A 26,762-nucleotide genomic window follows, 5' to 3' on the forward strand; every position below is an offset into this window, starting at 1 on the left:
AAAAAAAAAACATCTTGAACATCACGGTCTAGAGATCATGATGCATAGTTTAGGAAGAGAAAGTTTTGACACTACGTAGAATGAGTCACATCTGTAAAATACCACTAATGTTGTGGCCTTGTGTTAAGTGCATATGCTTCTGATGCATGCTGCACCCAAACCTAGCAAGCACTTTATTTATCTGGAAAGCTCTAATATGATTGGCTGGCTATACATGATTTCTGGGAGTAAGGGCACTCTAAAATATTTTTTGTTGATGTTGGTGGTGTTGTATTTTTATCAGTCGAAAAAAAAAAAAAATGATACTAGATTGATACAGTACCAGTATACTGTAGTAAACTTTTTACCAAAGTTACCAGGGGTTGCACCAGCTGTGCGTAATTTACAACTTCACCTGGTTGTGGTGTAAATGGGCACTAAGTTGTAACTTAAGCACAACTTAATATTTGTTTGTAGCACCAATAAATTTGAAATGAAACCCAACTTTTAAACGACATTTTTGCTGAAGCCTCCAATCTGGAGTAACAGTCAGAATAAAAAGACGGTTTGGATTACATCAATAATCTATCAATTTTGCATCTAAAAAATCCTTCAGGAATACAGTATATAATGATGTTGACATTTACACTCTTTTACATTTACAAGAGAAAACATTTTCTTAACAACTTACTTAGCGACTCTTTAAGACAAAACCATTCTAAAATTTCATGATTATATATGTTTCGTATTTCAACAGAAACTATTTTGCGTGAGGCAAAATAAGTTTGGAAAATCAACTATAACAAGAGAACACTGAAATCATCCTGGTTACTTTTGTAAACTCCATTCCCTGATGGAGGGAACGAGACATTGTGTCAATGTAGTGACACTAGGGGTCACTCTTGGGAGCCCCAAACACCTCTGCTTTTTGAAAAAAGGCCAATGAGAATTGGTAGTGGAATTTGCATGCCACTCCCCTGGACATACGGGTATAAAAGGAGCTGGTATGCAACCACTCATTCAGGTTTTGTGCTGAGAAGCTGAGACCAGGTCCCAGCCATTTCAGCGGGTAGTTCAGCTTTGTGGCAAGAGGGACACAACATCTCGTTCCCTCCATCAGGGAACAGAGGTTACGAAAGTAACCAGGATGTTCCCTATCTGTCACTCACTCGACGTTGTGTTGATGTAGTGACACTAGGGGTCCCTATACAAAACTCCACAACTAGCTGAACTGTGTTACGTGAACTGGTGGTGTGTGATGGGCAGACTGCTGTATGCCTCGTAGCCAGCGCACCAGGCCGTTACATAACCTCCCCGAACGCTCTTATGGGCATCGAACGGTCCATCAGGAACAAGTCTTCAAAGAGAGTGCCTTAAGCTCAGCTGACTCCAAGGGCTCAAAGGGAGCTCCCTGTAGACACCGAAGGACTATGGAGAGGTCCCATGAGGGGACGAGACACGGTCTGGAGGGGGAATTCCCCAGGGGGGCTATCGTGAGGAGCTTGAGATCCGAGAACCACGTCTGGGTGGGCCAGTAGGGTGCTACTAGGATGATCTGCTCCTCGTCCTCCCTGACCTTGCACAGGGTCTGTGCAAGTAGGCTCACTGGGGGAAACGCATATTTGCGTAGTGAAGGTTCCACTCTAGCCCGACGCTCGCGGCCACCCGGGAAAGCATGTCCGTCATGTCCGAGCCCACTCTCCGATGCTGCGCTTGATAACTCATTGTCTTCCCGAGCTCCGAACGAGAAGTCGAACTCGTACTGAGATGAGCTGGTGGTCTCGTGTGAGAGCCTGATTGGGGCAAGCGAGCATGCTGGGGAATTGGAGGTCCATGGGGGGATACCCGGCAGAGGTGGTCCCATTGATGTCCCCAAATCGTCCCAAGTGCTAACCGACATGACCTCAAACCAATAACTAGAATGACTGGTGCGGGGAGCCGCTGGGGTGGCTTGCTTTCTTACGAAAGCAAGCCGCGACCGCAACGCAATGAGGACATGACTCATCCATGAACAATGTCTCCGCATGGGTAGTGCCCAGACACGTAAGACAGCGATCGTGGCCGTCAGAAGCGGAGAGATATCGACCGCAACCAGGAATAACACACAAACGGAAAGGCATCTTTAAAAAGACGTTCCGTGTGTGCCGCTCTTTTAGAAAGAAAATATACTCTTTTTAGAATATACTCTTTTAGTTGTTTCTGCCGAGGCACTCAGGGGCATTCTCTGCACTCCACGGGTGCAGAGGGGGAGAAGCCGCTGAAATGCACTGTAGAATCCAGCAGATGAGGTGAATGAACTTCGTGGATGAATTCAGCTACAATGAATAGAACCGCTCGACTCCAAAGAGAAAATCTGAATGAGTGGTTGCATACCAGCTCCTTTTATACCCCTATGTCCAGGGGAGTGGCATGCAAATTCCACTCGCCAATTCTCATTGGCCTTTTAAAAAAAAAGCAGAGGTGTTTTGGGCTCCCAAGAGTGACCCCTAGTGTCACTACATCGACACAACGTTGAGTGAGTGACAGATGGGGAATCATGGATTATCAACAGTTCAGTTTGAAAGTAGATTTTTTGATCAATAAATGTAAACATCAAATTATACGACTATGCAAACGGCACAACCAAATCAAGAACTAACTAACTAGTAATTACTAAGTCCCTAGTGTGAACTTTATGTCTCAGTGTTATCTTAATGGCATACGAACGGCTGATACAACCCCACCCAGGTTAGTGGCATCAAATCTAGGAAAGATATTCAGATAATCAATAGTTGCAGTGTGGACCAGACTGTATGCCGATAGTCAAAAGTCTGACTATTCATGACTAGGCTCCTGTCTTTCTCCAATAAATGTTGCAGCACTGTAGCTAACCAAACAGCACTCTGATGCCATCCATGATCACGGGTTAACATGAGCTTTTACCAGCATGTCTGTTTCTCTGTTTATGGCAGCAAATCTTCACGTTCTATTGATTTACATGAAATCACAGTCGGCCCTGAGCAATACGCTTATCCTCTCCCTGAGCGCCGGCTACTAATGATGACATTAACGTAGCTGGAAACCTTTTTGATTATCGTGGGGGCGTGTGAGCACATGCAACATCACCTGTGGAATATAGATGTTCTTGAAATGGAAGTCAACTTGGTCGATTTAACCATGTTAAACATTCTCCTTCCAGGCAGCAGAGGAGGAAAAAAAAAGAAAGAAATGGGAAAAGCACAAACATGTATGTTTTTTTTTTCTTGGCTACAAAGCAGCGATGTGGCACTTTTGAAAATAAAGTGATTGACTTTGGCCCCTAGAATCGCCGAGGTGTCTTTGACAAATAACGCCTGTGAAGACAGAACATCCTTGCGGTACTTAACATCTAGAGAGGATTCGTTCTTATTGATAGCTACACAAAAGGTGCTGAGTACAATGTCTGGCATAGCCTCAACAAACAAATAAGAATTGCTTGACTGAGCTCTCCAAAGGTGACGGAATGTCTCGGAGGGTTCAATTCTCGCCGTCATTCAATTTGCCTGAGTGTTTTTCCCCAGCTTTTGTTCTTAGCTGACTTTTATGTGCTTTGAGTGTTATGAAAAGCACTAATGAAAATGGAAAATTTAAGTAATTCTAAATGATGTGAAGCATATTTTGTATGCAAGCAGTTGTCTTGTCTTTGTGGGCTATTACAAACCATAATACAGAAATTGCACCTATGAGCAGCAGTAATTTGGCAAATACACAGGCAGTCCAGCAGAAGTATCTCTCCATTCTAGAAGATCTCTCTGTCTATCTATCTATCTGTTTGTCTGTCTGTCTGTCTAAATCAATAGTATCCATCCATCCATCCATCCATCAGCTTATTTTGTATATTATACTATAAGTGGTCCATTTTGACACATTTTGATATATTATCTCACCATTTGTGACCAAAAAAATATAAGCAAGGTCGCACTTAATCTCGACAGCTCTACAGAAGATGCCAGAGTTTCTTGCTCCTCAAAGAATTCTCCTCAGTGGAGTGAAATATGAGAAGAAACTTATTATACAAATACTGTAGGAGTACTAGGTTGAATAATTAAAAATGATGAATGCATAATGCATTTTAAGCAGCGCAAGACGAAGCCTATATAAAAGATGACAGTCTCGCAGTGCTGTGGCCGCAGCCACATGTTACAGGACAGTAGATCTACAAGTCATTAAAATTCCCAGAGAATTAATCAAATTCCCAGAAAGTAATAAATAAGGAATACGGATGCTTTTATAATAGTCCACGTTATGTCCATGCTAGATTAAAAGCTCTGCAGCAATGCATATTAACATTAATGTGTGGCACTTCAAAACTGCACCTGATTCTGGTAATGACATCCCTATGGAGTTGGGAAAAGAGGGATCGGCCTAGTTGATCCTTGGCTGGTGAAAGATGAACCTGGTTTTGGAAGTGTTCATTAAAGTCGGCATGAAACACTGTTCACAACCCAATTTACTTTTGTAATTGGATGTATTTTTTTTAGAGAAACAGGATATTCAGCAAGAAAAATGTAGGACGGGACTTGATTTTATCCTTTGTGAATTGATTGGATCGTGAAAAATGGACGTTACATATAGAAATGGAGTCGGGGGGTTGGAAGGGAGGGGTTGAAAAGTAAGAGCAATTAGTGGTGTCAGCCGAGAAGAAAAGTTGTTGCCCGGGTGGAGCACATAGTTACATTTTGATTAAAGATTGTGAAAACATGATTTTATTTGGAATAATATGCACTAAGAAAGTAAATGTTGAATTAATACTGTGCATAATAAAAGTAAATGGGCTCAATTTTGATTTCATGTTGACTTTAAAAGAAATAAGTTCATACATAGCGCTTTCAACTAATGCTGTGTTTAGAATGTAAAAACATTACAGCTGTTCTGTAATGTACTTATAGATTCTTTTTGATGTTGAAAGATCTCTTAAATTTAGCTTATCTGACATTTAAAGGTGATCTAAGTCATTTTTTGCTTTTTCTTTTACTGACTAATATGACAAAATAGCCAACTACATTGCAACTACAGTATTTCAAGAGATTGTATCTTTTAGACTATTATTAGGTTAAACAGTATAATATAAAATTATATGTAATATAATGTATATATGAGAATGGAACTTTGTGGAGAAGTCATTTAATTATCTGCCTCTGTTCACTAGGTTGTAAAACTGAGCAAATCAACAGGACACAAAAAACAGAGATAAGCTGATTTGTCAGGCTACACCGCTACTGTTTGGAAAAAGTAGCTTGTACTGTTATGTTTCTGAACAATGTAATTAATTTAGTAGCTTTGCTACTTTTTGTTAGTTGCTCTCCTTCACTGTTGTGTCACCCACGATTGAATTATTTCAACATATTCTGCACACGCATTTTCTGATAAAAAATGGGGGCGGGTGTGGGGTAACAAGATAAAGTGAGTAATATTCAACTGGTCATGTGATCTAAACATGGCAGCCACCATAAAAGAGTGACCCGCCTTATGTAGAATTAAATCGCTTTTTACTGCCCTTAAATATAACTGAAGTCTTCATCTCGTGTTAGTGTACATCATTGTAAGCACTTCTGTAAAAAGTACTATTCATATCTCTAGGTGTACAACTTTTCAATCTTTAAAGTATACTGTTTGATCTTCCTCTTTGAACTTTGTTTGTTGTTTTCCTCTTTCTGTATTTTTTTCTGTTCCCTTTCAATGAAACATCAACGTTGCATAATGAGTCACGTGGACTGAAGCCTGTATACAATCATGCTAATTCACTGACTGATGGTGCTTAAAAGACGCTCAGAGGGAGCTGCATCATGAAACCCATATAGGCGGTTGCTTTGGCACCATTTCGCCAGATTTTCTTACTTCAGTGTGCAAATTTGTCTAAGCCCTTGTTGGTGACTAGCGAGGACTATGTTCTCCCTTTTGAGTGACAACATGTGAGGACATCGTTGGAAATGAGCAGTTTGTGTGGGGATTAAACAGCATTGTTATACAGGCCCAATGGTGCTTCATCGAGGCTCTGTCAAACCATTCGGTCTTTGAAAGGAGCCATATGAGCCTTGAGGCTCCGGCTCTTGTCATAAGAAGAAGGATTGTGGACGGGCACCTGACTTTTCCTTGTGTTTCTCTCTTTCTCCAGATGGATGCACTGTTCTCGCCATCGAGACATGCTCCTTTATCTGGCGCACAACAAAGTTTGTCACCATTATGTGTCACGCAGGCCGTTTTCCATCAAAAAAAATGCAGCCGCTAGGCAGAACCAGCACAAAAAGAAACAAAGAAGGCACCCAGTTTCCTCGGATGGTCAAGTAAATGTTCAGTGAGTCAGGTCCACTTGGCTGTTACATGAGAGCAACAAATGCCCTAATCACTCCGATGTTTGCAAGAAATATTCCACAAAACAAACTCCATCCAATAGGAGGCATAAGCACAAAGAATGTGCAGATACATCCACAAACTGTCTCGAAGGAGTGTTATTCCACAAAACAAACTCCAGCCGCTAGGCGGAGCCAACACAAAAAGAAACAAAGAAGGCACCCAGTTCCCTCGGACGGTCAAGTGAATGTTCAGTGAGTCAGGTCCACTCGGCTGCATAGAGAGCATCACACAATGACTTACTCATTCCATTGACTTTATGAAGGACATCACTTGCTGTGGGCATGTAAATATTTTGCGGTCATCCTTAGTATCTATTCTCAATTTGGCCGGGAACATCAGTGCAAAAGCGACCTTCCGTTGATGTAAGAGTTTCTTGCATATCTTGAATCGGTCACGTTTCTCTCTTGTTGAATTTGCAAAGTCTGGGAATTCTGTGGTTCTTCCAAGAAAGCCTTCCTTTACTCCTCGCCTCGTGTAACACAAGATCTTTATCGTATGATCTCAGAAATTTGGCCAGAATTGATCGGGGCCTGTCTCCCTCAGCGGATCTCCGAGCCGGAACACTGTGAGCTCACTCGATTTCCAGCTTATGGCCTGTTATGTCGAGCAGACACGGGAAGAGCTCATCTAGGAATTTCACCATATCTCAGCCTTCTTCTTTCTCAGGAATTCCAACAATTCAGAAGTTGTTTCGCCAGTTATGATTCTCAATCTCTTCCAACTTTTCCCAAATGCGCTCCAAGTCTGTCTTGGTCGCTAGCGGGTTAGCAGCTAGTTTCCTCTCCAATGACTCCAGATAATCCATCCCTTTCTCGACGTCCCCCACTCTTGTAACCAACTCAGAGAATTATGTCTCCATGGCAGTGATCGATCGACGTATTACAGCAAGATCCTCCAAATCAGCAACGACCTTCGCCAGCATTTCCGACATGCTCGACAGTTGCCACTTAATCTCTCCCACCGCACTGTCCAAACTGGTCCCTGGCTTGCGGCCCTGTGAGGGGTATCAGCTTGAGCATGTAAGTGTCTTTTAATGTCTCCAGAGCCCGAGGATTTTGAATTCTTTGACATATTGTCTTCATAGAACAGTTATGGAACAGGGTGCATCGAATCTCACCGGATTATGACACAAATAGTATTAAAAACTAGCAAAGTGTGCAGAGCTCACCGTTCACATGTCCGACCCTCGCATGGCCCCACAAACTCCCCCTCAAGTATGGTTTTTGATTCTGGTCTCTCTCCTGGAGAAAATGCCTTGGGTGATTCCAGTCAGAATGGACATGTTGTCTCAGGCGCGCAGCAAAATTTTTCACCCTCGGCCCGAGTTATGGAAATTGTGGGTTTGGCTCGTCAACGGGGCCACCTTTTGAATGATGGTTTATCCCCTGCGATGGTTGATATCATCTTAAATGCTAGAGCTCCATAAACAAGAAGGTTATATACGTGTAAATGGCATATTTTCGCTGCTTTGTGCACAGCGCGGAGTGAGGATCCAGTCCACTGCCCAGTTGGTTCAGTACGGGATTTTTTTGCAAGAGCGTTTTGGGGCCGGGTTACCCCAGCAATGCTTAAAGTGTACGTGGCCGCTATAGTGGCTGAACATGCACTGGTTAATGGAGTGTCTGTTGGAAGACTTTCTCTTGTCTCCCATTTTATGCACGGAGCGCGCAGGCTTAGACATTTTTGTATCATCCGCATCCCTTTATCTGGGATATATCTGTGGTGTTGGAGTCGCTCTCAGCTGCTCCATTCGAGCCTTTAATATCAGTATCTGATAAATTTCTGACTCTTAAAATGGCGCTGTTATTAGCAATGGCATTCTTTAAGAGGGTTGGTGATTTGCATGCCTTGTGGATGAATCCTTTGTGTATGGAATTTGCACCAGCGTTATCAAAAGTCGAGCTGAGACCTCGTTTGGGCTATTTGCCTAAAGTCATCTCTACGTCCTTTCACTCGCAGATTGTTAATTTGCAATCCTTTTCTCCTCTGCCGTTTGAGTCGTAAGAGCATAAAAGGCTACGTATCCTGTATGTTATGCCCAGTGCGAGCTCTGCAGGCTTATGCTGACCATATTAGCCAATGGCAAAAGTCAGAGCAGTTGTTTGTGTGCTTTGGTGGCCGCAACAGGGGTGTTTTGGTGTCCAAGCAGAGACTGTCTCATTGGATTGTGGATACAATCTCGAGTGCTTATGAGTCGCGTGGTTTGCCTGCGCCTCTGGGTATTCAAGCCCATTCTACGAGGACAATGGCATCCTCATGCTAGAGGTGCATTCTTGGAAGACATTTGTATGGCAGCAGGATGGTCCTCTGCATACTTTTGTTAGATTTGATCATTTGGATGAGAGTTTGTCTCCTGCTTCCCAAGTTCTCTTTGTTGGATCAGGAGTAAGTTTTTTAGATTTCTATTTCTTTAGCTCGCTTGTGCGCCTCTGTAAGCTTGCCACACAGGTTTGGAGAGTTGGCAGCTACTGTTCACATGGCGTGATGGTATCTCGTCCCAATTGTGTCATTACACAACATCGATGTTTCCTTGAATGGGAACGTCTCAGTTATGAACGTAGCCTTTGCTCCTTGATAGGGAACGATGCATTGTGTAGCTGGCCATACTCTCTAGTTGCTGCATAGGCTTGTGCTTGTTGCGTAAAATCTGGCAAAATGGCGCCAAAGCAGCTGTCTATATGGGTTCCATGACGCGGCTCCCTATGGGCATTGATTAAGTGCCATCAGCCATTGATTTGGTGTGATTGTATGCAGGCTTCAGACCACGTGACTCACTGACGTAGTCCCAATTGCCCCCCTCTCAAGGAACCAAGGTTACGTTCCTAACCGAGACAGTTTTTATATCTTTTGGCTCGGAAATGGCTTGTTTACCCGACTTTGTTTGTCATGGTCTCTCTGTCGCGTTCAGTCTGTCATTTTTTTCTTCTTCTCGGAAACCTGTCTTTCAGTCCCCTGTGGAGGAGTTCTGACTACGCGCCGTGGTACCATCCTGTCTCCGGGATACCCTGATCCCTATGACAACCATCTGAATTGCGTTTGGAAGGTCTTTGTGCCGGAGGGAACTGGAATCCAAGTGAGACCTGTTTTTCCTTCTGAAAAATATTTTGAATAATGTTTCGTTGAAAAGTGTTTGATTGCATAAAGCTTGACAGGGGATAGAAATGTTATCAATGGATTCTCTGCTTTGAAGTGAAGCCTTTTCTTAGTACTGTACTTTTATAGTGACACAAAAAAGATGTATAAAATAAAACAGTTATTGATGATAAAAAATAACAGATTAAAGAACAATTTGGTATGCAGGAAAATTGTTATTTTTATTTTAATAGAAATATTGTAATAATTTTAAAGAATATTATATTGTTTAATTTTAATATTATATTATTTTAAATAAATAGAATTGTTTTTAAATGTTTTATATATATATATATATATATATATATATATATATATATATATATATATATATATACTGTATATAGGAATCTATTAATTGTCGTCCTAATAATATCATTGTTTTCTAATACGTTTATTTATATATAATTTTATGTATTATATTATTGTATACAAGTAAACAATATAAAAAATACATTAAATTATGTATATAATTTGTAAATAGTAATGTATTATATAACTGTATAATATTAACTGAATTATTATAAAGTTATCATTTAAATAAATATGAATGTTTTTACAGTACATTTAATACATATTTTTTGTAAGTTCATTATACACCAAAGGGATCCATTAATTTTCATATAATTGGTCCAAATAATATAATTTGTATTTTATTTCTACAGATTACAGTTGTGACGTTTTCCACCGAACACAACTGGGACTCGCTAGACTTTTACGACGGTGTCGACAGCAATGCTCCAAGACTTGGGAGCTATTCTGGTAAGATAGAAACCATTGAGTTCCCTTTACAGCATGAAAACATTACATTTTAAAGGAATATTTCACCCAAAAATGTAAATTCTCAGATTATTTAAAAATTATCTAATTATTTGACCTCATTTGTGTCTGTAGATAATAAAATAAAAAAAAAGTGTATTTAGATAAAAAAAAAAAAAAAATGCTGTGTTGACATACAGTTCCACAGTAGGTTTGATGCAAGATTTATTTATTTATTTATTAAACACGACTTCTGTTCCTTACACAAAAATGGCTTTAGAATATAGTATATATATATATATATATATATATATATATATATATATATATATATATATATATATATATATATATATACTACCAGTCAAAAGTTTTGAAACACTTGACTCACACTTGATCTGAAGGTGTATGCTTGGAATTAGTTTTGCAGACAAAAATATAACTGTGCCACCATATTAATTTATTTCATTATAAAACTAAAATTTAATAATAAAAAAAAAAAAAAGTTTTTGAAATTGATGACTTGGACCAAATAATAAAGAAAAGCAGCCAATAAGTGCCCAACACAGATGGGAACTCCTTCAATACTGTTTAAAAAGCATCCCAGGGTGATACCTCAAGAAGTTGGTTGAGAAAATGTCAAGAGTACATGTCTGCAAATTCTAGGCAAAGGGTGACTACTTTGAAGATGCTAAAATATAACATAGTTTTGATTGTTATTTTGGAATTTGTTTTGTCACAACATAATTCCCATTGTTCCATTTATGTTATTCCATAGTTTTGATGACTTTACTATTATTCTAAATGTGTAAAAAAAAATATAACAAAGAATAAGTGTTTCACAATATTTGTATATATACAGTATGTGTGTGTGTGTATATATATATATATATATATATATATATATATATATATATATATATATATATATATATAGATGATAAGACTGCTTTTATCTTTTATGGTGATTTTTTTCTATGTAGGTGACATGCCCTAGTTGTTAGTGCATGTGATCTAACACATTGAGCTGTGGTGTTCATGTTGGCAACACAAGTCTTTTGTCAACAAGTTTTTTGTCAACAAAGTTTCCAAACCAAGTTGCCACTTCTTTCAGAACACACACACACACACACACACACACACACACTTGTTTTTATATCATTGTGGGGACTCTCCATAGACTTCCAAGCATTTTATGGATTTTATACCGATCTAATGATCCCCTAACCCTACCCCTAAACCTAACGATCACAAAAAATGTTCTGCATTTTTACATTTTCAAAAAACATAGTTTAGTATGTTTAATAAACCATTTTCCTCGTGGGGACCGCTGGCTGGGCCCCACAAGGTAGGTGATCTCAGGTTTTACTATCCTGGTGGGGACATTTGGTACCCACAATGTAGAATAAACATGTACACACACACACACACAAAGCTGACTTTAATCAATTCTGCTCTGTATAAGCACAGTAGTCATCCCTGGTGTAGTTTCTTTAACAGAGTCTTGTCAACACAAGAGTCTGATAAGGATGGCACCATCGTATTTGTGAAATAAGACTGTTTTTTGAAACCTTATGCCTTCTGACTTTCATCTAGAGATTTGTTTTATCATCCAAAGCACATCAATATTTCAGCTGTCATGGATCAACAGCTTTATAGCAATGGGAGTGAACTCAGAGTGTCAGAATCTCCCTGGTGGAGCTCTCAGTCCAAGTAGCGGACAGAATGCTATCAGTGTAGTGGTGATGACTCTGCAGTCTTCTGAAATAAAACAGCAGAGCCCTCCGAATTGAAAGGCACATTTTAATTATTTGCCTCAGTATCCCTTCAACAAGGAGTGAGAGTCGCATCAGCCACACAAAGCAAAATAAATATGCACTGACCTTAGCGGCCACCATTCTTTTCAGAGAAAGCATTAACAATTGTTGACAGTTTGACATTTAATATGCACGGAGGACAAATGAAAGATTAATGCAAGTTATAGGAATGCTATGCCTCGTGCATGGAGAAGACGGTATGATGGTGGACAAAATATGCTATGACCAAAAACGGTGCTCTTGCTGTTCATTTGGTGCGGCAGGCAGGATTTATGGGCACTGCTAGTTCTGATTCTAAACAGTCTACAGATAATATGGGACATAAGACATTATTGCTGATTTTTCATTTGATTACTGTTTTCAATTTCCAAATGCTTAATTGTATAGTCAAACTCAATACTCCAAACATCAAGCACTGTTTACTCTATTGTGTCTTTGTTCTGTTGACTTAATGTGAGCTATTGCTAGCCATTTTCTTCCTTTATTTTTATTTTATTATGGTTTACTTGTCTTGAATTATTGAGTACAACAGTGCCTATCCACGGCCGAACATCCCTCTCAACAACTTTTGGGCGAGTACCACCCACCCCCACCCCGCTCAACAACATTTGGGCTGGTTTTTATTTCAAATCCATTTCTCTTCCCAGTCCGCCCTTGTCGCAAAGTACTTAGATATACACATGTATAAGTAGTTTGAGGGTGTCGGGAGACTCGATTGTGTCATTCACAGTGTGTCATGGATGTGCAGAGTTCTTTAGGTGTGCTTTGTTTGCTGCGATTCTCTGAATGGTGGATATTCATATGCCGAGTCATAGGTAGAATACTGAAAAAAAAAAAAAATGTGTTGGATTTACTTATATATGTTGCAATTTTGCATCAAGCTTTTTAAGTAAATTCAACTTATGGACATTTTATCTCAGCACAACTTGAAAACCTTTGTTAGATATGCACAAATGTATCATTTCATTCAGTTTATTGACTTAAAAATGTATGCCACATGATTAAAGGGATAGTTCACCTAAAATTGAAAATTCTCTCATTATTTACTCACCCTCATTCCATCCCAGTTGTGTATGAGTTTCTTTTTTTCAGCAGAACACAAACGACAATTTTTAGAAAAATATCTTAATTCCGTAGGTCCTTACAATGCAAGTGAATGGTGATCAGACATTTGTAGCTCCACAAATCACATAAAGTAAACATAAAAGTTATCCAGAAGACTCCAGTGTTTAAATCTATACCTTCAGAAGCTATATAATAGGTGTTAACATTTTCAGATGTGAAAGTGAAACTAAACAGGCACCACATATGACTTTCAAATGTAAAAGTGAAAGTGGAGATCTAGAGGGAAAAAAATACTTACATTTTGATCTGTTTTTCACCCACACCTAATATAATTCTTCTAAAGACATAGATTTAACCACTGGTCATATGGATTACTTTGATGATGCCTTTATGTGATTTTTGGAGCTACAAATATCTGATCACCATTCACTTGCATTGTATGGACCTACAGAGCGGAGATATTTTTTTTTCTTTCTAATTTTGTGTATAGCAGAAGAAAGAAAGTCATACGCATCTGGGATGGCATGAGGGTGAGTAAATGATGAGAGAATTTTCATTTTTGGGTGTACTATCCCTTTAAGGTTTAGCAACTAATTGCAAGTTTTTAAATTAACATTATTATTACTGTTTCTACTTAATTTTCTTGACATTAAAAAAAATAATATCAGACATCAGGTCACTTGATGTGCATATAAAGCTGCATTTCAGCTATGCATATTCACCTGTGCAAGGAAAAATTAAATGAATTGAACAGGAAACAAGTTGACCACTAATAGAACACTAATGACCCTTATAGTGAGTTTACACAAAACAGCTATTAACAGTAAAACAATTTAATTAATACTAAAATAACTCAAATTTCAATGAATTCTTAATAACAACTAGTTAAATCCTCACATACAGTCATGTGAAAAAGAAAGTACACCCTATGGTTTTACATATCAGGACATAATGCAAATCATCTGGTCCATAGCAGGTCTTAAAATTAGGTAAATACAACCTCAGATGAACAACAACACATGACATATTACACCGTGTCATGATTTATTTAACAAAAATAAAGCCAAAATGGAGAAGCCATGTGTTAAAAACTAAGTACACCTTATGATTCAATAGCTTGTAGAACCACCTTTAGCATTAATAACTTCAAGTAATTGTATTCTGTATGACTTTATCAGTCTCTCACATCGTTGTAGAGGAATTCTGGCCCACTCTCCTTTACAATGTTGCTTCAGTTCATTGAGGTGTGCAGGCCTTTGTTTATGCACAGCTCTCTTAAGATCCCACCACAGCATTTCAATTGGGTTGAAGTCTGGACTTTGACTGGGCCATTGCAACACCTTGATTCTTTTCTTTTTCAGCCATTCTGTTGTAGATTTGCTGGTGTGCTTGGGATCATTGTCCTATTGCATGACCCAATTTTGGCCAAGCTTTAGCTGTCGGACAGGTGGCCTCACATTTGTCTCTAGAATACTTTGGTATACAGAGGAGTTCATGGTCGACTCAATGACTGCAAGGTGCCTAGGTTCTGTGGCTGCAAAACAAGCCCAAATCATCACCCCTCCACCACCATGCTTGACATTTGGTATGAGGTGTTTGTGCTGATATTTGGTGTTTGGTTTTCACCAAACGTGGCGCTGTGCATTATGGCCAAACATCTCCACTTTGGTCTCGTCTGTCCAAAGGACATTGTTCCAGAAATCTTGTGGTTTGTTCAGATGCAACTTTGCAAACCTAAGCTGTGCTGCCATGCTCTTTTTAGAGACATGAAGCTTTCTCCTGGCAACCCTTCCAAACAAACCATACTTGTTCAGTCTTTTTTCTAATTGTACTGTCATGAACTTTAACATTTATCATGCTAACTGAGGCCTGTAGAGTCTGAAATGTAACTCTTGGGTTTTTTTCACTTTCTCTGAGCATTGCACGGTCTGAACTTGGGGTGAATTTGCTGGGACATCCACCCCTGGGAAGATTGGCAACTGTCTTGAATGTTTTCCCACTTGTGAATAATCTTTCTCACTGTAGAATGATGGACTTTAAATTGTTTGGAAATGGCCTTATAACCCTTCCCAGATTGATGGGCAGTAACAAATGCTTCTCTAAGATCATTGCTGATGCCTTTCCTCCTTGGCATTGTGTTAACACACACCTGAATGCTCCAGACCAGCAAACTGCTAAAACTTCGGCTTTTATAGAGGTGGTCACACTTGCTGATGATCAATTAATCAAGGGCATTTGATTAGCAGCACCTGGCTAATACTTAGCCTCTTAATTCCTATGGAAGCAGTATGGGTGTACTTAGTTTTTCACACATGGATTCTCCATTTTGGCTTTATTTTTGTTAAATAAATCATGACATGGTGTAATATGTCGTGTTATTGTTCATCTGAGGTTGTATTTACCTAATTTTAAGACCTGCTAAGGACTAGATGATTTTTATTATGTCCTGATACGTAAAAGCATAGAATTCAAGGAGGGCGTTCTTTCTTTTTCACATGACTGTGATTTCATTTTGGCCAAACAAACATGCTAATAATATTCAAGCACAAGGGCTTATTTGTATTCCCTACAACCTCAGTTCTGTACTCGATTGTTTGAGATAGTAGTACTCAAAATCTTAATTTTATGGATTTGTAAGCTAAATAAGTTCAAGTAACTCACGGTTATTAATTTACTTTATGTAACTCTCTCTCTCTATATAAAGTGGAAATTACATGGACTGATGGCTTTAACAGAAGCATATACCACCAATTAACAACCTCAGAACTCACGGTAATACTGTTTGTAAAAAAAGATACGTTTTTGTTAATAATTATTTCCCCTAAGGATAAAAACATTGTGGAATTTCTACTTCTAGTCAGCAGCCATATCACCCTGCAGCTCATGCCTAGTTGCCTGCTAAAGCTAAGCAGGGTTGAACCTATCCAGTACCTGGATGGTAGACCTCCTGGGGTAAACTAAGGTTTCTGCTGGAAGTGGTTTTAGAGAGGCCAGCAGGGGGTGCTCACCCTGCGGTCTGTGTAGGTCCTAATGCCCCAGTATAGTGACAGGGACACTATACCATAAAAAAGCACCATCTTTTGAATGAGACTTTAAACCGTGGTCCTGACTTTCTGAGATCATTAAAAATCCCAGAGCACTTCTCGTAAAGAGGAGGGGTATAACCTTAGTGTCCTGGCCAAATTCCCCCCATTGTCCTTTATCTATCATGGCCTTCTAATAATCCCCATCCCTGAATTGGCTACATCACTCTACTATCCTCTCCACTATTAGCTAGTGTGTGGTGGGCGTACTGGCACACTATGTCTGCCGTCGCATCATCCAGGTGGATGCAGCACACTGATGGTGATTGAGGAGATTCCCCCTGTACTATGTAGAGTGCTCTGAGTGCCTAGAAAAGCACTATATAAATGTGGGGAATTATTATTGTTATTATTCTAGAACAAGACTGTTGCGCTCTATTGCTATTGACATTAAAAATGTTGTATTGTGACAACACAAAGCGCAATTATATTTGTAAAGCTGCTTTGGAACAACATGCATTTTGAAAAGCGCTATACAAATTATATGAATTAAATACAATTTAACTGAATAAAAGGGACCTACTCCTTCCAAACTCCCAGTGTGGCTGAGATGCAAGTGAAATAACTGCCTCTATTCGTCACAACCTCTTTAGCACTAAACCTCAGCCGTTGCTCGACAAATAGCCCATCATGGTGATTCCAGAGTGGCTACTGAGCATCAGTCTACTTGATGGAGGTCACCGCAGGTTCACAAAACAGCAATAGGTCTGATCTGTCTTGTCGTGTGCCCAACTGTATTTTCTGTATGATTAGGCAGATGGCAGCAAGGTGTGACCCAACTTTAACTGCAACGGCACTTCGTCAATAGACCTACCAACATGATGACAACAGTGACAGCCGTGACAGAGTTGAATGACATTCGTAGAAACCTCATGATATAATGTCACAAACCCTCAGAGATGACTGTTTAGAGCTGTAGCGCAATGCTTCTCAACTGGTTTTTCTTCAGGATTTCACACTGAAATATAAAGTGGCGACCATACATAGAACCAGACTTTGTGTTGTACATCATATCATATTGTTTAGCAAATAATGCTTTACTAGCCTAACACTTGAAACAAACACTATTTATTTAGTATTGGACTCATTACCAAGTGACAGATGAATTTGCATGAAAATACCTTTTTATTTTAATACCTAGATTCACAGCCTTTGATGTCAACATGGGAAGCATTTTCTCCTCCCTTTCAAAAACTAATAAGCCTATTTATTTTGATATCCTAATTACGCATGATTATACGGCTAGTTGCATTTTATTATTTGAATTTAGCATTGTTTTTCGCTGCTGTCAAAAATCTTTTCCGAACTGATCTGAACTGAATTTTTGGTCTCGACCCACCAGTTTATAACCACGGATGTAAGACAAACTGTTGCTTTTATTTTCAACATGCAAATCAATGAATGTTTTCTAATGCTAATGCTTCTAATTTTTCTAGGGACCACGATTCCATCGCTTCTGAACACAACATCCAACAATCTGTACCTTACCTTTCAGACCGATATGAGTGTTTCTGGAGCAGGCTTTCACCTGGAATATACAGGTATGATGACTGTTCATCTGTACCATCCAAATGAGCATGCTAGAAAGGTAAAACTAACAAACACTGATTCTTGAGACATGGGACAAAATATGACCCATAAATAGGCTAGGAATCTGAAAACCAATTTTCTTTCAGAAACAATTCTACTTTAAAAAAAAAAAATACCTGAATGATTTTCGTGACTTTTGGTTCCACTAACAATGAATGTGCATTCTTCCATCGATGCAGACAGATCACCATACTAAAATACTCTTTTATGTGTTGTAGCACTTTTCTTCCTCATAAGTGCTAAAACAAAAAATGGTGAAAAAGTGCCACATTGTAATCTCGATTTTTGCTTTTTTTAAAGAAAAGGAGGGGCGAGTTGAAATATTTTTTTGTGGTAATCAATATAATGCCACAAATGTTGTCAATTGAGCTAAACTTGTATTGAACCCGGAATATTCCTTTTAGAGGAATCAAAACCAGAACCAGAATTGCTGAATTCCTTTCGATTCCCATCCCTAACCATATATTTTAATTACTATTAGTTTTAAAATAGCACTTTGAAATACACCACTACAATAATGTTGATGTGGATGTACCATTTTTATTTTATTTAATTTTATTTTTATTTTATCAAAACTATGATCAAATAAATTGAGTTATAAAAATATTATCACTCACTACCCATAAAACCACCTGTCTTTAGACAATAACTCAACAATTTCAGGATGGGAACTTGCCTTGCCTTGCCCTTATATAGAATAAAATATTAGTTAAACTTTAGAAAAAACAGTATTATAAAAATGTAATTTTAAACCTCCTATTTTCTTAAAGAACTACACCCTCCTTTTGTCCATCGGGTCATTTTTGGCCAGTATTGAAAACCATTAAAAATGCATAAATTCTTGATTAGTGTAATTAACGGCATTAAAAACACCCAATAAAAGTTTTATTGGGTCCTAAAGTGTATAACAATAGGGGGAAAATGCTTTATTTTGAATAATAATGGAGTAACATATTTAAAATAAATAAATAAAAGTTAAAAAACTTGGCAAATATTGGCAAAGGATGTCTCAGTTTACATTTATTTATATCACTTTTGGCATTTTATAATATCTCAACTATATTCCAACAATTTCTGATTTGTTCTGCTTATAGAAAATCAACAGTGTACAATTGTAGTACGTGCCTCTTTCACTAATTAATCAACATTTTTAATTTTCTCTTAAACAATTATATATATATATATTTATAAAATTGTTTAAGAGAAAATTAAAAATGTTGATTAATTAGTGAAAGAGGCACGTACTACAACTGTACACTGTTGTATATATATATATATATAATTTATTTATTTATTTTTATGGTTTTGACAAAGTCACAACCTTTGGTTCCAGTACCAAAAACTATGCACTATTTATAAAGTATAGTTTTCCTGTCCTGGGTCAAAAAAAAAGACCCTAAGACTACAGGAGGGTTAAAGAAACATTACTACTACTGTATGTCCAAACAGAAGCTAGTACCAGAAAAAAATAAAACAGTTTTTATTACATTTAATACTTGTTTGATATGAAAAATATTTTGTTATCTTGTCAATACTGAAAGTTTTATGTGGTGAATGTTCCAATTATGAAGCTTTAAATCAGTTTGAAACTATTTAGTTTTCTGAATTCATTTATTAATTTAAGTAGATTTTAGTAGAATTTGTCAATAGTTATGATTAGTAATATAATACTTGTTATAAGTCTTTGACGCATTGTTTTTGTGTCTGACAATGTTGGCCCGTAATGAGTTACAGCATGGAAAACACACTAGTTCCTGTTGTGAGGAAATAGAAGACGTAGGAGGTTGCACACAAACACAGGTTTAACAGATTAGTATATAAATAAAATGAATCCATGACACACAAATTTGTTTTTTACTTCTCTAGCCTGTATTGTTCCACTACTCAAGAATTAGAGCAAAATTGAATTGAATTGTCTGATTTTACAAACACCACTGCATGCATTACGCAACATTTATTGTGAATCATTCCTCCCGTGGGGCTCTTTTTCATCTTTCCATGTGAAATACAAATGATTTTCCATTTGGGTTGGGGAACATTCGCATTCTGACAAATGAAGAGAGTTTTCTTGTGTCCTAAGCAATAGGTTTGGACTCCTGCCCGGAACCTCAAACCCCCAGCAATGGCATGAAAGTGGGCGACCGCTACTTCGTGGGTGATGTTGTCTCATTTCACTGTGAACAAGGCTACACTTTAAAGGTGGGCGAATACATAACATAATACACAGCAGCAATGATAGCTTAATGCTCTCAGATTAAATACTGGGAGACATTTGCGTTCACTCCAATTTGTCCTGTGGCTGCTAATTTTGGCATTCAAATTCTATGTTGCCTACGTAACTAGCAGAAAGTTTCAAGGACTAACAAACAAAAAGTAGCAACACTACTTTACTACAACCCCAATTCCAAAAAAGGTTGGGACAGTATGAAAAATGCTAATAAAACAAATAGTGATTTGTAAATTATATTCACCCTTCGCTAAACTGAAGACACTACATCTACACATTATATGATGTTTTACCTTGTGAATTTCATTGTTTTGTTTTTTTAATGTACAGTCATTTCAAATCGGATGATTGCAACACACTCCAAAAAAGTTGAGACAGGGAAAATTTAAGACTAATAACAATTTGACGAGTTAAAATAACAAGGTGATGTGAAACAGGAGATGTTAAACAGATGAGGTTGTTGTGTCATAATACTGTATACTGTATAAGGAGCCTCTAAAAACATCCTAGTCCTTCAAGAGCAAGGATCATTCAAGACTTGTCAATTTGCCAGCAGATGCTTCAGAAAATAATCCAGCACTTTGAGAACAATGTTCCCCAAAGACAATTTGGAAGGATTTGGGCATTTCGCCCTCTGCAGTGCACAATATAGTTGACCGTTTCAAGGAATCTGGTCAAATCTCTGTGCGTAAAGGGCAAGACGAAAACCATTTCTGAATGTACGTGATCTTTTATCCCTCAGACATCACTGTCTTAAAAACCATCATTCTTCTGTAATGGATATCATGAACATGAGCTTGGGATTACTTTAGTAAACCTTTATTAGTCAACACCATTCGCCGCTGCATCCACAGATGCAAGTTAAGACTTTACTATGCAAAGCAGAAGCCCTACATCAACACTGTCCAGAAGCACTACAACTTCTATGAGCTCAGTCCCATCTGAAGTAGAACAGTGGAACTGTGTTTTTTGGTCCGATGAGTCCACATTTCAAATAGTTTTTGAAAAACACAGCCGTCGTGTTGTCCGGGCCAAAGAGGAAAATGAACATCCAAGCTGTTATCAGCGTCAGGTCCAAAAGCCAGTGTCTGTATGGGCCAGCATTGTGTCAGTGCCCATGGCATGGGTAACTTGCACATCTGTGAGGGCACCATTAATGCAGACAGTTATGTAAAAATTTTGGAGCAGCATATACTGTCATCCAGCACTGTCTTTTCCAGGGACGTCCCTGAATCTTCAGCATGATAACTTCAAACCACATACTGGCCGAATAAACAGAGAGTGCGGGTGCTAGATTGGCATGCCAGCAGTCCTGACCATCTCCAACTGAGAATGTGTGGTGCATTATGAAGCGCACAAAACGGCAACAAAGACCCCGTACAATTTTGCAGCTGAAGACCTACGTAATGTATGAATGGGGAAAAATTCCACTTTTTAAACTTAACAAACTTGTGTCTTCAGTGCCCAAATGCTTAATAAGTGTTATTAAAATAAATGGTGATGTTTCACAGTGGTAAACACTCGACTGTCCCAACTTTTTTGGTGTGTGTTGCAGTCATCTGATTTGAAATCACTGTGCATTTAAAAAAAAAAAAAAAAATGAAATTCACAAGGTAAAACATCATACTGTATAGTTGTAGTTCTTTCAATAAAGCAAGGGGTGAATATAATTTACAAATCACTCCTTTTTGTTTTTATTAGCATTTTTTATACTGTTCCAGATTTTTTGGAAATTTGTATTTTTAACATTTTATTATTATTATTATTATTATTATTATTATTATTATTCAAAAACTTTTATTAAATGCTGCTTTTAAATAATAATTAAATATTTGAGTTATTTAAATAATTACATTTTGTACTTTTATTGATAATATTTTTTTCTACATTTATTAATTAAAATGCTATTTATTATATAAAAACTGCTCTGTTTGCATTTGCAAAAAAATACCATCTGATAGTTATATATTTAAAAATATATTAATATATTTTCTGTTTTTTCTGTTTTTTAATTTTTATTTTATTTTAATCGGACAGTTAATTTAAACGAACAGGTTAAAACAAAACAATTCACTTAGTCCCAGCGTAAAGGCTTACATTGTGTTTTATGTTTTTTTTCTTGTAAAAACATTGCTAAATGCTTCTGTTATGTTTTCAACCTAGTAATTTCAATAATGACATTTTGTAGTTTTATTGAAAGTATTTTGTATGAAATTATCTGTTCATATGCAGTTTATAATATACATGGGCTACTTTTCTGTTTGCAAAATAAAAATCAGATTTTTATATATTTAAAAATATATAAATATGTTTTCTATCTTTAATATTTATGTCTTTTATTCACAAAAATCATTTAAATGAACAACAGGTTAAAAAGAACGATTCACTAAGTTTCTGCACAGAAACCTGTGTGGTATTTTACACCTTTTTGAGAGAAAACTATATATTGCTGTTACTGAGTTATATATTTATTAGGGCTGCAACGGTACACAGAATTCACGGTCCGTTACATACCTCAGTTTTGGGGTCACGGTTCGGTATGGTTTCAGTACAGCAGCGAAAACGAATATTTGTTTAAATGATTTATTCTGAAAACACAGTGGCTGATGGGCTACAATTCTTATTGTGAAGGCTCATTTATACATGACTGCACTATTTTTTCAACGAAATTACAAACTCAAACTTAAGAGCCTCTTATATGCACATTGTATACAAACATTAATAATAATAAAAGGGAAAAAGTGCAATTATAATAATTGTAACAAAATTAAGACATTAGTAGTGCAGATTTCTGTGTCTTTTGCCTTTTAGCTCACCACTTGTACTTATCTCTCAATTTTCAAATTTGTTTTCTTTTTTTTTTTTTTTGGGAAAATCAGAATATCCACATTATCAGAGGAGAGGGCGGATCTGTTAGCATTGACAATGTCTCCTGCTGGACAATTACAGCGTGTGCTTGTTTATATAGAGCGGGCACTACAGAATGGCTGAAATGTGTTCTTGTAGGAACTTTATAATGGGGCTCAAGTACATTAAGCAGATGCTTAAATCCTGTGTTCTCGATGACTGAGTATGGTCGCATATCTGCAGCAATAAATGCTCCTATGGCATTCGTTATCACTTTAACCCTGTCTGAGCTTGAAGCGAGAGGCTGCTTGAATGCCGTGGCGAGACTAACTTGCACAAGCTGTTTATGCTTTGCTCCCGTAAGCTCAAGAGACACATGTAGATAATGTCGCCACAAATGAGTCATCATGTTAGATGTGCTTCCAGAGCAGGGCCGCTGATAAGGGGGGACAACTGGACCTTTTGTTCCGGGCCCGGGCTTTAGGAGGCACGGAAAGGCTGTTCCATATTGTATAGCGTATCTAAGCGCATTCAGCGGGAAACGTGTATATAAACATGGATACAGCATGCGAAAGTGAAAGCCGCAGTGGCAGTGCGCATGTTGATGAAAGAACTGTCCACATAAACTTCACATGCATTTATCTGATCCACAGTTTCTAGTGTAGCGTCTGGCACTCTGTTATGTTAAGTTTTGATTCTGTGTGGTCCCATGTTGCGCCGCAATCTTTTTTCATTTTAGTTCTACGCGGTTTGTGTTGTTCGTTATATGTTCTTTTAATATTGGATTCACACATGCTAAGGCCCTGTATCAATTCGGTTTGACGTGGATACATGCACTGTTGCAGCCTTAAATTTAACTACCGCTCTGTTTGCAAAAAAATACAATTTGATTGTCCAAAATTTTAAATGCTGTCTTTATATCTTCGGTGGAACACAAAAGGATATGTAAGGCAGAATGAAAGCATTTACTTTCATTGTATGGACAAAAGATGCAATGGAAGTGAATGGTGACTGAAACTAACATGCTGTCTTACATTTTCAGCTGAACTATCATTAAAGTAGTATTAAAGTAGTTTCCTCAACACTGTTGGTAGCACATTAATCAGTTGACTGTTAAAAAACCTCAAAACAATTTTCAGCTAAAGTTCTTCGTTTAACTCTCAGTTCTATGCGCTGTATGAAATTCATTCCCAGTGACAGGGCTTTGTTATATTAGTCTTCACTTTGTACTCAGAAGAGCACACTGATTTTCTTTGAGTGATGGATTTTTCTTTATAACTGGTGTGTCAATATCTATCTTCATTTCTTCTCGTTGCAGGGAAGTGCATATATAACATGCATGCCAGGACCTGTGAGAAGATGGAACTACCCGGCACCTCTCTGTCTGGGTATGTTTCCTTTACATAATTCTACTTATCTGGCCTTTCCAGTGAGAGCATTTCTTCACTTCTCGGTAATCTCAATTCTTCATAGTAGTATGTGTCGAAACAACCTTACTTCAGGCTTTTTTTTCCATTTCATCTTATTTGATTTCAATGCAGCAGCTGTTTCATTACAATGTACCGGCCATAGAAGATCAGTCATGGTGTGTCCTATTTAATAAAATGGACTTTAAAAAATATTTCTTCTGCTTAGATCTTTTGAGGTGCTATTCAATCCATTCTTGCTTTGTTATTTCCTCTTTTGTTCAAATCTTTTATCCTTAAACCCCCCTTTTTTGTCTCATATTCTCATGATTTCTCTTGGCTATAACACCATTGTGCACTGGTTATATTGTATCATACGTATTTTATCCTTTCATCAAGTCATATTTGCAAGTAATTTGTGTAATTTTCAAAAACATCTGAACATCCATAAAATAAGATACATTAGATCTTTTTTTTTTTTTTTTTTTTTTTTTTGAGACAGAGGGGGACTGGCTCCCTCAGCTGAGCCTGGTTTCTCCCAAGATTATTTTTCTCAATAAACAAACACCTTATGGAGTTTTGTGTTCCTCATTTTTATGATTAATTTCATTATTTGTTTATTAAGAGAATATAATTCTATTTTAATACTTTGATATTTTATTTTAATCCCTTTATTTGAAAAAGAAAAATAAATTATTGGGACTATTTATATTATTTGAATGTTTTCACAATTTATTTATTGAGACTATATCATTCTCTGTTTATCACTACGAAATGTTAGAATTGTTTTTACTATTTTATTATTTTATTTGATTATTATAACTTGAGATTTTATCATTCTCTTTTTAATACCTTTATTTTATTTTAATAAATTTGTACTTTTTAATTAATACTATCTTTTACTATCTATTTAATTAATCGTTTTATTTCCCATTATTTCACTATTGTATTTATTTATTTCAAGCTACACTTTGTAAGCCGCCCTCTAGCGGCTGAAGCATAAAACTGCAAGTTACTTGCGGAGGAACACTTTACGTCAGTTGTGATTCGGCACGGCTCTTGCAGTGGATGAATCTCATGGTTTGAGCGAAGACTCTGAGATTACCTGCAGAGCGGAGTCATGATGAGATATTTTCATGTTGATATTATATTATTTGCTTAAACATTTTTAACCAATATTACTTTGAGGAAGATAAACAACACTCTTAGTTATATTATAATATGAATATTAAAGTTTTTTATCCACTACACAGTACACATTAATGTTTGAATTGTACTACACATATCAATTTAAGAGATGAAAATTGTGAAATGGCTGATATGAGTTCAATTGAAGACATTTTATTTTTATATTACAATCTACAGCCTTAGTGGGGAATGTGAGTGAACCGTAATACTACAATAGTAGGTCTGTGCACTGCAAACAATAACACTGTAATATAAAAATGCAATATGAGGATTTAATAATGATGAAATACTTTATTGAACATGAAAATAATTCACAGATATATGCAATATCACAATTATAATAAAAAATAAATGTTTAATTGTTTATTTGGAAGAAAAGTTACAACAGAAGGTTGGTTACACACTAAACAAATTAATAGACAATACATTACTGTGCTATGAAATTGGTACATTACATACAAGTTGAGATAAGCATACAGTACATTCATGGGTATCTGTTTAAGGGGAAAAAATGGCAAGTGTCTGAACACTGATTTATTGCTCCAAAAATACTTTATTGGCTTACACTAGCTTGCAACATTTAGACCATTAGATCTTCGTCTGGAAAAAAATAAAAAAATAATAGTAAATAATAATAACAGTCTTTCAACTTGTGCACTGCTGAACAGCTGTTCCACTCACTTCCCGCTTCCCCTACACTCACGTGAGTCTCGCCACAGCTGGATCTTCTTTCTGAGCTTACGGACATGACATAAACACACAAAGACGAATGACGTATGCCTGTGGTTTCACACCAAATCCATCCCGACAGCTCTAAATAAAAATCTCTTTTGTAAACTTTCCATACTGAATCGGGGAAAGGCAAAAACATGGATTGGACGACGGGTTGTTGGTGTTATTTATTTATTTCTTTATTTATCTATGTATGTATCTGTTCAAGCACACCCTCTGTGTGTTTGTGTTTGCAGGCTGATTATGCAAGATCAGCCTGGTATGAGTGAAGTTCAGCAGTGCTGTGGTTAAAGAGCAACACTTGATGTTTAATTGATCTGAGCTCCTGTGGTGTAAACAGAGCATTCAATGTTCTCTATTGACATTTCAATTGCTGTCCTAAAGTACTGTAAATGGACACACTCGCTCAGATAGGCCATTCATTACACCATTGCCAATAAGATAAATGCAAGACAAACAAAACACACAGGGAGATACACACACACTCAGGAGTAAAATCAAAGTATATACTTCAATCAGACTTGAAGTAGTTGCTTCAATATTGGCCTTTCAGTCCACAAATTCA

The 26,762-nt window shown here is 37.3% G+C and overlaps 1 protein-coding gene across 1 annotated transcript in view; it reads left to right on the forward strand.

Annotated features, from left to right (window-relative positions):
• The window catches only part of LOC127453076 (CUB and sushi domain-containing protein 3-like), a 435,789-nt gene that overhangs the window by 276,069 nt on the left and 132,958 nt on the right, over positions 1 to 26,762 (forward strand). Inside the window, 5 exon segments of the mRNA XM_051719109.1 lie at positions 9,300 to 9,424; positions 10,149 to 10,245; positions 17,644 to 17,748; positions 19,878 to 19,996; positions 24,190 to 24,259. Coding sequence (XP_051575069.1) covers positions 9,300 to 9,424; positions 10,149 to 10,245; positions 17,644 to 17,748; positions 19,878 to 19,996; positions 24,190 to 24,259 — 516 coding nt within the window.

This window comes from Myxocyprinus asiaticus, chromosome 15 (genome assembly GCF_019703515.2).
Source record: "Myxocyprinus asiaticus isolate MX2 ecotype Aquarium Trade chromosome 15, UBuf_Myxa_2, whole genome shotgun sequence".
NCBI lineage: Eukaryota > Metazoa > Chordata > Actinopteri > Cypriniformes > Catostomidae > Myxocyprinus > Myxocyprinus asiaticus.